The 14,892-nt window shown below is 41.5% G+C and overlaps 1 protein-coding gene across 3 annotated transcripts; it reads left to right on the top strand.

The window, feature by feature from the left end:
* Positions 1-386: 386 nt before the first annotated feature.
* On the top strand, positions 387-11,461 carry LOC133018125 (WW domain-containing adapter protein with coiled-coil-like). Of its 3 annotated transcripts, XM_061084438.1 has the most exons (14): positions 685-718; positions 1,144-1,177; positions 1,603-1,777; positions 1,864-2,053; positions 2,241-2,332; positions 5,010-5,119; positions 5,269-5,366; positions 6,386-6,670; positions 7,765-7,881; positions 8,483-8,631; positions 8,741-8,832; positions 9,037-9,220; positions 9,833-9,960; positions 10,056-11,461. In XM_061084438.1, the coding sequence occupies exons 3-14, from the start codon at positions 1,772-1,774 to the stop codon at positions 10,123-10,125; spliced, it is 1,521 nt and encodes a 506-aa protein (XP_060940421.1). In that variant the 5' UTR covers positions 685-718; positions 1,144-1,177; positions 1,603-1,771; the 3' UTR covers positions 10,126-11,461. The 3 variants fall into 3 exon arrangements, with proteins under 3 accessions (XP_060940422.1, XP_060940420.1, XP_060940421.1); XM_061084437.1 differs by lacking the exon at positions 1,603-1,777 and having other exon boundaries at positions 388-718; XM_061084439.1 differs by lacking the exons at positions 1,603-1,777; positions 7,765-7,881 and having other exon boundaries at positions 387-718.
* Positions 11,462-14,892: the final 3,431 nt, after the last annotated feature.

The following is a 14,892-nucleotide window of genomic DNA, read 5'->3' as shown; positions in this document are numbered from 1 at the left end:
TCGTGATATATTTACATTTTGTTATTATTTGAGGTGCTTTTCATTACTTTTATACTATTACAACTGACACATTTTAGTCGTAATCGTGATTTATTTAGCTGTTATTCTTCTTTATGGTGCTTTTCTTTACCATTAATCGTTCGCAAATGAGATATTTTAACAGAAATCATGATACTTTTACCTTTTATTGTTTTTCTTGCTGCTTGTCCTTACTATTATACCATTCCACTGACACATTTCAGCAGTAATATTGATATATTTTCCTTTTATGTTTCCTTGTGGTGCGTTTCTAAATTTAACCCCCTGCAGTACAGACTGACACTTGTATTTTGAAAGGCCAAAGCGGAAGTCGGTGCTCCTAGCTAAACATTAGCGAGCAGCTCGTCTCCTCCGCTTCTTCCTGCCTCCGCCGCTTTCTGCTGAGCTACGTCGGCCGAGCCAAGCATCGTTCCGCCGCCGCTGGATGCCAGGTGATGCTCTGAGGGTGGCCGTTCACAGAGACCCCCCGCTATGCACTGCTGGAGCCCGCTGCGAGGCTTCTAGGTTCCCCGTGCGGTGGCAGCAGAGGCCGGGTGCAGACACCAGGAAGCTGAAGAAGAGAGAAGTGAGCGGAGCGGACAGACAGACAGGAGGCCACGGTTTCCCCCTCACACACCACACACATCACCACGGCCTTGATGGTGATGTATGCAAGGAAACCAGCAAGAGTCAGCGATGGGTAAATCACACACTCCCCGGGACGTTCGACACCGATCACGCACGGTTCACTTCTTATTTTAATCCGCAGCTCGATTGCTAATGACTTCTTGTAGCTGTTAGCAATTGGTGCTACTAACTAGCAGTTTTGCTGCATCTAGCTCTGGGCTCCGGGTATTTCCTGTCGCTAACGTCAACGTAACGCTAGCTAATTGACAGGCTAATGATAAAACGTACCCTCATGGGGAAATGATGTAGGATGTATATGAAATATGAGCACTTATGTTCTTACTTAAGTGACAAGCGGAGCTAACAGCTGTTGCGAACATAGCAAATCCAGCGAATTTAGCTAGCGGTGGCTAATGAGCTAACTCACGTAAAATATGCACCAGAAAATGCGTAAAAACTGATGTTTACACTGACGTTTGTTCTATTTCTTCTCCACAGGTGCAACGACAGAAGGGATTCCCAATCCTATCAGGTACGACATGTGAGACATGAAAGCTGTTACCTGTCATTAATCGAGGAGTCTTAGTGTTTTTTTACTTTTGAATAATAAAGGTTAATCTTTATATTGTCACGTTGGAGCTGCAGAAAAACCATCAAGTCATATGGTCACTTAGTAACACAGTGATGTATAATTCAATTACATTTAATAAATGTTACAGCAGATGTGTGTCTGTAATGCTGGTTAAAATCCATTGATATCACAGATTTCACACTGATGCTTTTAATTTACATGAAACAATATAGAGATTGCAGTAACCTGACACCCACGCCTTAGGTGTACTACTTTAGCTTATAATTTGACAATATCATCTACTGCATTAACATGTGCACTATTTTCACATGTATGAGTCCTATCCAAGTTTTAATCATAATAAAGTTGTGCTGTTTTACTTGCAGCATTGAGAAATCTGGTTAGAAGGTGGTCACAAACTGGTAACAGATGTACACGAGCACCAGCATCCCGGTTGCTTACGATGTACTCGAGCTAGTAAAATCGTGTTTCTCGGTATAAAGGATTTTCCGGGATGTGGAAATCGGGATATGACAATATTTTCAACATAATTTAATGATGGTATGTACTGCTCCATATGTGAATAAATGATTTCAGTGTGTACATGAGCCCATCCCCATCAAGTCGTTTCTCCGTTCCTTTTGTAGACCCATAAATCTCAGCCAAAGAGCCAGTCCAGCAGCCTACACCGCTACGACAAGGTGCGCGATGGCTCCGCGGATCCCACGCCCCCTTACAAGGTGCTGCGACGGTCAGACGAAAGTCCTGTCAGCAGACAAGGAGACAGCGCTGGGCATGGCAAGGCAAAAACCTCTCACACAGTTAGAGGAAAAAATGGTAAGCCAGGAGCAAAACAACAACAAGCTACATTGCCTTTACTGCTCAAATGTACATAATATAAACCTAAAACAATAAAAGGCAAAGAAAGTGGCTTGATTTTCCTCTGCGGCTGAATCACTGAAGATTCATTCCTCTTGCTGAACACAATTTATTTTCAGTTGCATGATAAATGACTTTGTTGCAGGGACCAGCAGCTCTCCTCAGGAGAACTCCCACAACAACAGCTCCCACCATGGCTCCGACTCGCATGCGACTCAGAGCAAGCCTGCAGACAGGGTAAGACGCTGTCCAGCGCTATTTAGTGATATATCCTCAGCATGTCCTGTACAAATTACTGTCACACTGCTTTCGAAGATGGTATGTAGGGCGTTATGTGGAGGCATCTCTCGCTGTCTCCCTGCACATAGTTTGTTACCGAACTCAAATGCAATGCATGGCTGATGAGATGTAACGGGCTCCCTCTAAAGAGAAAAGGATCTGACTCAATTGTAGACCTTGTAAAAAAGATTCTACATTTCAACACTTGAAGGAGAGACTCGCGTTGTGCTGTACTGAGTAAAAAGGCAAAATACTCAATGTGTAGAGTTGTCTGTTTTGACCCTCACTGACTGGTTTATCAGTAAAATATGTGTGGGTAACATGATATAGTAAAAAAATGATCTGCACATTGCAGAAAAGATTTGCTTTTTAGGGCCCGAGCACTGACAGGCACTGACAGACAGTGAGGCCCTTTTGAAATTGTAAGGATTATTATTATTATTCAGGCAAATTAATCGGCTTTTTTAGGGCTTTAACATGCTCAAATTCTTACCAAAATTTGCAGAAAATTAGAAAGTGGTGAAAATGTACATATTCTGGAGGAATATTCAATGGGCGTGGGAAAATGGCTCAACGGTACCCCTCGAGACCCGCGGAACCTGTCCACATTCAGTCAGTGGCAGTGACAGTGGTTATAGATCAAAGGGATCTTTATGTCTTGCAAAAGGTGTAGTCTCTCTCTCAGAATTGGGACATTTCCTCAAACAGTGTAAACATTGAGGTAAAGTGAAGGTTCATCAATAGCCAAAGGAGACGATGTTGTCATAACTCTAAAGTGCATTGTCCTATCACCACCAAACGCCTAACATGCTCAGATTCTTACCAAAATTTGCAGAAAATTTGAAAGTGGTGAAAATGTACATATTCTGGAGGAATTTTCAATTGGCGTTGCAAAATGCCATATTCCACATTTTTACTTTGAAGTACTTGTACCAGGGCTTACATCAGATCAACTTCAAATTGAGATGAGTGTCATCAAAACAAGATGGAGATACAAACTAACTCAAAGATCGATTTTTCGTCACACGGTGTGACCATGGCGTGGCGTCAAAGTTTGATTACACGCCATTAAAACATGATGTTCACTATCGCGGACATACATGCATAGATATATATCTATGCATACATGGACCATGAATCCGTTGATGCTGAGCCGTAGTCAAACAACTCCACTCCTGCAGTGACAGTGGTCATAGATCAAAGAGTTTATGGACGATGAATCCTTTGATGCTGAGCCGTGAACAAACAACACCACTCCTGCAGTGACAGTGTCAGTGGTCATAGATCGGAGGGATCTTTATGTCTCGCAAAGGTGATGTCTCTCGCTCTCTCTCTAAGAATGGGGACATTTCCTCAAACCGTAAGGTAAGGCGAAGGTTCATCAATAGCCAAAGGAGACGATGTTGTCATTACTCCAAAGTGCACTGTCCTATCACCACCAAACTTCTAACATGCTAAAAATCTTACCAAAATTTGCAGAAAATTTGAAAGTGGTGAAAATGTACGTATTCTGGAGTAATTTTCAATTGGCGTGGCAAAATGGCTCAACGGTGCCCCCTGAGACCCCTGGAACGCGTTCACATTGACCGATCTTTACAAACATGTGCAATTTGAAAAACGCAACAGGAAGCCTGCTATTTTGCATTTAGTTTTAAATACATTTCTATATATTAGTTTTTGTGGGGTTTGGTTTTATTTGTAGTCATTTATAATAAGTTACATGCTTGTAAAGTATCAAGCCTGAGTTACATTGATTACATATGTTTGTCATTAGGGTTTAATAATGATATCTTAGGAGTCATGGCAAATCTTGTTGAATATATATTGGTATCTTAAATGAGCTTACTCCCTAATGGTGTCAGCATTCAGGCTGCAAGTGTTGACAACACAATAAATAGGATTCAAAACTGTTTTAGTTTGTAAATTACTACGTGATACAGTTATAACCTTCAGAACTACACTTGTTTTTGAATGACTCCTACTTTAATGATCTACTTCCAAGAGTTATCGCAAAATCATTAAACACAAATTCATGCAATGATCTTTTTTTTGTGGCCGCAGTAAATGTCAGATCACCTGTGTTGTTTCCAAGTAAAAGTAAAACACTGCCATTATCTGAACTCTAATCTTTTTCTCCGAGTGATTGTAGATGAATAGAAACGATATGAGTGGGGCTGTGTCCTTCCTGGAATTGTTGGATTGACCGCGGTTGACAATATATACAGTACATGATCATTAATATTAAACGTTCCAGCTCCCATCCAGACTGGAAACCGTCATCCATTATTGAGGTTGGAAAGAGGAGGACATTTTCCTCTGAATGGAAAACAGGCCTATGTGTACTGTATCCGTATAAAGGGACACGTTCACATTCTCAAGTTGTGATATGTTTATATCAAAAAATGTATATCAAAAATCACAAAAGCATATACAGGAAGATACGTCATTTGGGAATTTTCCATTTACTTTCTTCTATAGCAATATGAAAATACGTTTTGAAAATCGCTTGAGCTGTGTTATCCATCACAGTGAAAAGGCTACATTAAGTTCACATGTTTTTCATTGATACTCCTCAAGCTAACATCAAAACTTTCCCCCACCTTTTTTAACCTCATGTGTTGTCTCTCTGCACCAGGAACCAGCAGATGACTGGACCGAGCACATCAGCTCCTCGGGAAAGAAGTATTACTACAACTGTAGAACTGAGGTCTCCCAGTGGGAGAAGCCAAAGGACCTGTTGGAGAGGCAAGTCTGCTTAAACAAAATTACAACATATGCCATCTTAGACCTGAAATAGTATCACAGTGCAGTATCACACTGTGCGCCATTTATGCATGATATCAAGCCCTCTTCCTACACGTTTTCACTTTTGCATCGTGTTTAATCTGCTTCAGGGAACAACGACAGAAAGACCCAGTCAAGATGCCGGCGAACAGTTTCCCTAGGGACATGGACTACAGACAAGAGGCCTTGCAGGACAAAGCCACAACAAGTAAGAACAAACTAGATTGTTATGACGAATTTACATCAGTTGGATTTCAGACAGGCCAATTATTTGATTTGTGTAGATGTGAAGGAGAAAAACTAAGATGAGGGTTCTTACAAAGAGCCGGTTGGTCCATCACTATGATAATAGCAGTAAGTGTAGAATACATTAGATAAACTCCAATATCCGAACATGAGGGTGACAAAGTCCTCATAGATGGTACATTAGGTCAGTTGATTGCAGTTTAATCAGTCGTTTGCTGTTAACTATGGTGTTGTTGTTTTGTACTGTTTTGGCTTTTATTAGCTTTAGAACTGTGGCTCAATAGCTGTCTTGTGCATGGCTGCTTTGAGTAAACAATGAACTTAACATAATTCTGAAACAAGACAATTACTGTCTTGTCTTTCAGTCAATGTTTAATTATAGCTGTTGAGTAATGGAAAGCACAAATCCAAGTATATAATATATACATTATTGAATTGTAAACCTTCATTAGCTGAGCATACTGGACAATATGGATACACATCTGTAAACAGCAACCATCAAGTATTAAGGTGTTGTGCCAACAGATGATGAGCTCTGTTAGCCTCTTGCCTTTTTTTCACATGTAAGTATTTAATCATTATTATACACACGTAGTCGACCGCAACTCAGACGTCGCTGCTTTATTTTGGTGCTCTGTTTATATTGATGGATAAAATATGTGGGTTTCTATGTTTGCTTTTACATCTTAAAATAACTTACAAAAAGTGGCATAGCTTCCACCTTTTCTTAAGACAAAACTAAATGTGAACAATATGTACACGTCTTCTCTAACTTGCTTTACAAATTGTATATACTTAACTTGGTCGTGAAAAGATTCAGTCAGATTTTTTGTTTTGTTGTAATCTCTAATGTCCTTTGCGTATGTATGTAGCTGCTAACATTTCTGTTGCCTTCTGATGAACACTGTTTGGGTTAACATCAGAGACACAGAATGACATTTGATCATACAATAAAGTATCTTCTGCTCTGTCCGTTTTCAGAGACCACATCAGGGGACCAGTCCACATCATCCAACTCCGCCCATTCCTCCTCTTCTTCTCAGAGCCTGAACTCCGCTCCTGGTGCTTTAGGTTCCACCTCCTCCACCATGTCCTCCTCATCATCCTCCACCTCTTCCTCCTTGACGGGACAGTTGCTCCAGTGTGTCCAGTCCCCTTCACCGGCGCTGCTGCAGGACCCAGCTCTGCTACATCAGCTCCTCCCTGCTCTGCAGGCGACTCTGCAGATGAATAATGGCAGTATGGACATGGCTAAGCTCAATGAGGGTGAGGGCACAATACCATGACACTTCTTCCTCTTTCGCTCTTACTTCTGTTTTACTTGGTGTCTTTTTTTGGACAATCACTATGGCCACACTCATTTTCGTTTTACTGCCCCGAGCCCAAATACATGTCATGCAGGCAAATCATGATTAAAAAATAATCTGATCTATGTTTAAATGTCAGAAAAAAATCCTTAAAGTTGTGTCAAAGAGCCTGATAGGAGAGATGATGCAAGGAATCTTCAATTGTGGTTATGGTGAGCTGCGATGACTCTGCATAAATATTATGCCGGCCATGTTTTTCTGCTGGCCTGTGAAGCCTTGACATTGACTGAGGATGCGACTGACGTCTCTCCAAATATTTAAATTCTGCTTAGATGGTTTCATTCCATGTTTAACGTTTACAAGAGTAATGCTCCAATAATGACAACTGTTCTAGAGGACTGAGTCGTGTCTGAGTGAAACTCTAAACAGGATTTGAGCAAAAGTCTGTTTTCTCAAAAAGTATTTTTCCAAAAACAGGTTCTGAAAAACAGCGTTAATCTCATATTCAGAGAAGCAGAGAGTGAAACTGGAAATTTCAGATTCTGTGCCAAAAATACCACTGACATTAAACTGTGCTGACAATGAAACACACGGCTTTTAGACAGCAGAGATTACAACTACAATTTTGACAAATTGTCTTCAGGAATATTTTAGCTATTTTTCCTTAAAGATCAATAAAAGAAATGTTGCATTGGAGATTGCAGTAGAAGTTAGCGGAAGGATAATGACATCTAGTTTCTGATAAAATGATGTGTGTATGTCAGTAAACATCAGGGTCTTTCTATCCCTTATGTTATTAATGGCATTCTCCTTGTAATCTGGGTGTGTGTCTGTTGTTAACGGTGATTTTCTTGCATTTCTGTGTGTGTGAGCCTCACGTACATATGTGCTTGTTGGTAAAATAACATTTACATCACAGGATTCATCTTTCCACTGTTTGGTTTCTTATCTTAACTTTTTTCTCACTTTGTTGTGTGTGCTTGTGCAATCACCTGTTGTCTTTCCTTGCTCACTCACCCGTGTGTCTGTGTGTTTCCTCTTTCCTCCCTCCAGTCTTGGCCGCTGCTGTCACCCAAGCTTCCTTGCGGTCTGTGCTTCATAAGCTCCTCACTGCTGGACCTGCTTTCAACGTCAGTGCTCTGCTCGCAGCTGCTCAGCACTCCAACCAAGGTATGGCATTGTGGCTGTCTCTCACCATCTGCTACACAAACTCATTTCCTATTGATTTGTCAAGGATGCTGCTGCTGCTCTTCCCATCCCCAAGTGGTGTAACTGTTTAATACCCAATATGCTCCCATTGACTTTTGGTCATTTAAATTATGGCTTTTTTGGTGCAAGTTAACAGTGTGGGCTGTTTTGGTGAGTTTGACATTGACCATATCTATGTGGGAAAAGGGAGCCAGCTCCGCAGTATCCCCTGCCGGATAAGGTCCATGTGAACCCATGTGACATAACAGCAAGGATTCTACCAAGCATTGTCTGTTAGCAAGTGGGCGTGTTGATGGACCTTTATCACACAACAGACACAAAATATCTCAAGGGTGAAAAAGAGCTTTGATTGGAGAATCTCCTGTTGCGCTCTTCATATGTGAAAGATGCCACAAGTCCATGTGCATTTTCCGCAGTTTTAGTCTGAAAACGGCTTTCATCTCATGAATTGCGGTTGGCATCCTAGAATGGAGGCCATTAGTGTGTGTTTGCTTGTGTGTTAGCTGATGATGCCTGGTTCCCGCTCATCAATCCCATGTCTAATTTTCTATGTCTTCCACAGCCCAGCACTCCAGTCAGTCGCCTGTCTCTCTGACATCAGATGCATCATCACCCCGGCCGTACGTGTCACCACGGAACGGCACGCCACAAAACAACCAGAAATCCCATGGGGGCATGCATCCCGGGAACATCTCTTCCTCACAAACAAGGGTGAGCGCCGCAACTGATAGACCTAAAGAAAAGTGGGCTTTGAGAAGGAGGGGTTCTCTAACAGACACTTGCTGATGTCCTCTCTGTCCTGTCTTCCTTCTCTCTTCAGGGCAGTATGTCTTCGGGTAAGCAAGGATCTGTCTCCCTGTCTCAGAGCGTGGAGAAGCGTCCAGAAGACCCCAGAATTCTCCAGCAGAGAAAGTAAGTTATCTTTCATCCTTTTTGACATACAATTGTAACTTATAGCAGAGAAGGAGTGATTCTGAGATGTTAAATGAGGACAAATGACTGTTATAGACTGAATAATCCACAGTATCCCTCACTGAATTCTCCAAATGTAAGAACATAGCAGCTGGATTTTATTCACACCATCAACACAGTTAGTAATTTTTCTTGCTCCACCAGCCAGGAGATGCTGTGTGCGGGATCAAACGTATCCGGTTCTGCCTCGTCCCATGCGGGCTCCAGCAGCACCAGCCAATCCCATTCTGACATCCCCAGCACCATCACTCCATCACTGGCAGCTTATTTCGATGAGAACCTCATCAGACATATCCAAGGATGGCCTTCAGAGAACACGGAGAAACAGGTACAGTGCTTTGTTTGCTTTGCTTAGAATGCTGCTGTATATTTTCCTGGGTCAGGAGCTCTGGGATTCTTATCAGTGGTTTATAGCTGCAGCATTAAGCCAGACGTGTCTTTAAATGATCCTTTGGAACCACCTTTGTTTCCAGGTTTAGATAAGCACTACATTGTCACGTTTTAGATAGTAAAAACATAGACTTTGACATTTGTATCACGACAATATAATGACAAAGCTATCTCTGTGGAAACAATATATCCATGGTGGAACAAATTGAGCTGTGGTTCAAAGCTTCGTAGAATAAATCTTTGCTCGAGTTTGAGTTTAAATCAGCATCTCAAAGTCAGTATAGTAATGTATTAAGTTGGGGTTTTCCTAACATTGGTTGGTTTTAAGAAGCATGTACCTCTGACATTTGTGTTTTGTTAATTAAGCCATTGCATTCATGAACTGCTTGATCAAAGTACATCGATAAAAGATCATTACCGGAATATCCTTATGTTGTTACTACAAGCAAAGTAAGCATTATCTTTGGGGGCAAACACTGCAAGCAATCCTTCTGCCGTCTTCTTCTGGTATTTAATGCTGTCTCAAAAATCCCTCCTCTCTTTCCATCAGGCGGCTCGGTTGCATGAGGACATGCACAACATGGGCAGCTTGTACATGTCTGAGATCTGTACGGAGATGAAAAACCTGCGCTCCCTGGTCAGAGTGTGTGAAATCCAGGCCACACTGAGGGAACAGAGGTGAGGCTGATGTTAAATGATGCATGGACTTGTCCTTCAGCTGATCACAACACACACATTCATTAATACTTTTCTTTCCCTCCCGTCAACCAAAGAATCCTGTTTCTGAGGCAGCAGAGCAAAGAGCTGGACAAGCTGAAGAACCAGAACTCCTACATGTCGTAGGAAAAGAAAGGACTTGGACGGACGGATTCAAATATTGATAAGAAAGAGGAGTAGACATGGACAGCGAGCTGCTGCAGCCTGTTTCTTCTTCCCTGTAAAAGCAGCGGCAGACTTGGTGAAGCTTCACCATCCTGAACGTCATCTTTTCTTTTCATTCTTTTTTTATTTTTAATTTTTACTATGTCCACATCATGAATTGCTCTTGCTGAAAGGTGAAACTGAGTTGGACACTTTCACCAAGTGGACATAGAGGACCTGAGGCTCTTTGCAAACAGCACCTTTTCGGACTGTGAAACGTTGGCTTGTGTGTATTGTATTGGGTTACCTTGTTTTTCTGGTGTGTTTTTTGATGTGTAGTAGTCAGGAAGAGAGTCGCTCTTGGAAAACTGAACTAAAATAAATCATCTCATAATAATAATAATTGGTGTAACACAATTCTCAGGGGGGGGAGAACAAACGCATTCACTCCCCAATTGTATGAAATGGACTTAGTCATGGATTAAAATGTACGGATTCAATAGCAGTGATGTTACTAATGTTCTTTATTTTTATTCCACCGTAATCGTCGGTGGTTTTACCATCTTGTCTTCAAGCTGGTTTGTCTTACATGTCGTGACATGAGATCAGCGAAGACCCCTGACCAGAGCTTGCTTTCAGGAATAACAAATTCACGGAGAGGCTATGGTTAGTTATGTCAAACACAGATGGTTTGAAGCCATTTTGAAAAAGCCTACATTTTTGGACCTAGGTTGGCTGCTTGTACATGAGGTTGTATTCCTTTGAAGCCTTGCTGGCCATTTTCTTATCCCTTCTTTTTCGTCTCTTTTGTATAATGGTCGGCATTTTGTTTCTCCCCCAAGTCTGATTTGGGGGAAATATTTCATTCCTTTAGTGCAGCTTAGCAAAGATTGTGTAAAACAATAGAGAAGTGACTGAATTTACATGATGTAAAACTAAATTATTGTTGCACATGATTGATTACGTCCTTGTAGTCATAACGACAAAGATGGATGGAAAGATGTTTTATTTTTTTCAACAAGGAATCTCACATTTCGCTCGTGCTTCATGTTCAGCTGTCAACTGACTCTTCAACCAGGCTACTTTTTTTTAAAGGGTTTATTCATCATGATGAGAGGGTTTCCTTTTTATATGAAGACATCACATTAAACTCCAGTCGTACACTTAAACACCCGTAAAGCAGATTCCTTTTGTCTCTTGGCTATTGTTTTTCATTGTCCTTAAAAATAGTTTCCACCAGATCTGATGTGCACACTTTTTGGGGTGGGGATGGGGGCTTTGTATTCCATAAAATATGAGAATAAAATATTATACCACATATTCTGCTTTACTTTTATTTACTGTAGGATCAGCCTGTAACAGTGTGTGTGTGAGCTGCATATCTTGACTGAATATTGTTGAATTATGCCTTATAAAAATGTCTTTCCTGCAATTATGCATCTAGAAGCATTAGAATGGAGAGAAATGCAATTTAATCAACATACCTGAGAGAGTACAGTTCCTTCTCTGGCCACGAGATGGAGACACTGAGCTATGTTCCCTTGAATCTGCTCCTGCTCTTGTGTGTTTTATTGTCCTCTTGTGTCCATCAGATTAAAAACCTATTACTGCATATGTCACAAGTAAACAAAATGTGGCCTGAACATGAGCAGACTGCTGGATCAAATCAGAATTAGTTTGACCTGTGTAATAATCCAGGGTCAGCTCCTGATACACACTGGGCTGTACAGATGACTGCTGATAATTATACAGAGCTGCTGACTGACGAGACCTAAGCATGATGTAAAAGCGCAGGTTAAAAAGGTTTAAGTACTCAACCAGTGTTGTGTATATTGGATGACATTGAATTTGGCCTTTTACTTGGCACACCTCAGCAGCTTTTCTTGCTTACACAGCTTCACAAGCCTGTGAGCCTCCTGCCCCCCCCCCCTCCTCCCCCTCCTCTCTGTGGCTCAACTCAGACTATGTTGCAGAAGACGTATACGTCACCAGTCTGGATAAAATACCCATCTTCTTTTTCAACCAACGGCTGTCAAAGTATCCGCTCATTTAACAACAGAAAATAAGACTAAACCTGAAGTACTTACTCTGGTAGGAATCCTGCTGCAGCCCAACAGATGCTGAGAAAAATGGAAAAATCAGTTTTTTGCAAATAACAATACAGTGTTGTGGGTTTGAATTAGAATTTTGAAACATAGACGGTATGTAGAGATAGATAATACTTGGAAATAATGATAAGAAAAACTGCCTCATAGGCATTTACACAATCTACACAAGCCAACGTCAGCTGATATATCAATACTTATTCACCAGTCCTGCTTTAATAGTTATCAACTAATAATCCATGTTTTTTATCTCTAAGTCATACAGAGACTGATGGCCTGCTCTATCCGAATGAAAATAAATCAAAGGGTAGCGCTCTGACCTGCATCAAAATGTATCTATTTATTCCGTTTTATTTGTTCAGGTAACGTAGCATGTGTTATTCCCTCTTTTGACATAGAATTATTTGCTGCACTTGAGAATTTGCTCTTCTTCAAATGATGACAAGTTCGACCTTTTCCGTTTCAAATCATTGCAGGAAGGAGCATCAACAAATACGTAACTTTCTTGTTTCTTACTAAGTTGATCTCACTACATTGACATATCTATACTTTTGCACTGGCCAGCCATCGCCCCTTTGAGATCTGAAATCATTAAATCTTTTTTTCCTGCACTCCTGGGCTGTTTTATGCGTATCACAACATTTCGTACTGGAGCCCGCCCCTGAGACCCTTTCACGCTGATATATTATCGTTTTGTGCAGACATTGTCGAATGTGTCTTGCAGAGCTGCTTCATTTGTCCTCATATACTGTACAGAATTGTCAGAGGGCACGGGCCTGCTACAGATTGCAGTGTGCCCCTCTCATTACAAACCAATTTAGAACAGTCTCCACTTCCTATTACACAGCTGCGGCTCTAGCAAAGCAGTAAATACAAATGTAAATCCTCTTCATTTTATAACATGACTTATGACTCTGACTGGACACATTAGTTCTAAGATTCGTCTGAGCTTAGATAATAACCACTTTAATTAGTTCATTTATCTTTATCTGACAAGCGAACAAAATTTAGTTTCTAGTGCTGAACCGGCTTCTCTAAAGTAACAAGAGCATCTGCTGTTTTGAATTGATGTTTATTTCACATCTGTAGTCATATACGTCTTTTTGACTGTCCACATTCTCATTGTAGACTAGAGGCACTTGTAGAGACGGATATGTACAGTACACACTAGCTGCCACATGGTCCTTCAGGCCCAAGCTAACAACACACTGTCCATCCAGCCCTCCATCATCTGTACTGCTTATCCATGGAGGGTGTCTGGATGAGCTGGAGCCGATCCCAGCTGACATTAGGTGAGAGGAGGAGCACTGGACAGGTCACCACACTGACAACAGTACGGGATGCTATTTAATGCCGTCTACATCTTCTAGACCAGTGTCATGCACATCTCTGAGTAGGTCACTCAGGACTTTATTGGTTGACCCTCGCACTCGATAAAACTCACAAGCTGATAGATGTTTGAGGCCATGCCTGAAAACTTGAATCACACTGGCCCTGTCTCTTCTTCCACTGTTTAGTTTTACAAATATGTGTTCATGTTTGATTTTCTGCCTAACAATTGTACATTTGCCACATTTTTGGAGGCCATGCTCTGTGAAAGTTGCTAAACTAAAATAACCTTCATACTGACTGAGCCATCATTACTCCTGGAATTTGCATTGTTCCATCTGAAGAGAGGTCTATATTACATTTGCCACTTTACATTTTCATTTCCATTTCTACCATCTCTCTTTGGATTGCCCTCTAAACATGGGTCAGCTCCACAAAAGTGAATTATGCATATAGTCGAATCTCATTTTTTTTTGTTGGCTGGCTGTTGTACAGGTCACAAATCCCACCTCCTCCATGTTAGCTGATGGGATATCGACCATATGAAAAATTACTTGTCATATGATGTTCTCAAAGATGCAGTCTTTCATTTTAAGAAGCTCTCATTACACTGATGCATGTTCAAGTGTTCATTCTTCTGGTAAGTTTGGTTTTAATAAGTTATTTGAAGCTATTAATATGAGGTGAACCGTCATGATTGACAGCTGAGAAATGAGACTACCACGGCTACATCCTCTGATCACTACTGCACAGACTCCGGCTCCAATGTGCAAGATGGAGGTGTTTGGGTTCCTCTTCATTTTCAGTCAACCAGTCAGGAACCATTTTTCTAAAGTCGAGCAGTAATTTAAAACTCTGACAGCAGTCCCGTCGAGATATTCCCCCTTTTGCCCTTGAGGCATCTCCAGAAACACGGCACTTTATATCATTCCTTAAACCCTGATAGGCTTGATCACCGTCACCTTATATACGAACCACTATTATCTCTCCACCCGGTGATGGATAGATCCCCTGCTGCCTTCGATCCCTCGGCGTGCGCGTCACACGTGTGAGGGCTAAAGGTCAACTTCATCTGCTCTCTCCTCCTCTGCGCTCGGCTCGTTCTCCTGTGGAGACTTTTTGAGGCGTCTCCTCACACGTTGAGCCTCAATCAGCCGCTCATCAGTCAGGGTGCGTGTGCGACACCGGGCTGTCCACGGCCCCTTTAGCCAGCAGTGTCCTTGGGGGACTTGGGTAACTGTGCTGATTACCTGTCATACTATATTTATTGCTGTCACACGGTTTATTTATGGCTCCTCCTCCCGTTCAGGTGAGC

This window comes from Limanda limanda, chromosome 13, assembly GCF_963576545.1.
Source record: "Limanda limanda chromosome 13, fLimLim1.1, whole genome shotgun sequence".
In the NCBI taxonomy this organism is placed as follows: Eukaryota; Metazoa; Chordata; class Actinopteri; order Pleuronectiformes; family Pleuronectidae; genus Limanda; species Limanda limanda.
This window is presented reverse-complemented; position numbering and strand designations above follow the sequence as displayed.

Coding starts and splice junctions, on each gene's coding strand:
- LOC133018125 (XM_061084437.1), top strand. CDS start 678: ATGGTGATGTATGCAAGGAAACCAGCAAGAGTCAGCGATGG. Junction 5,120..5,268: donor CCAAAGGACCTGTTGGAGAG/GCAAGTCTGCTT, acceptor AATCTGCTTCAG/GGAACAACGACAGAAAGACC. Junction 8,632..8,740: donor TCTCTTCCTCACAAACAAGG/GTGAGCGCCGCA, acceptor TTCTCTCTTCAG/GGCAGTATGTCTTCGGGTAA.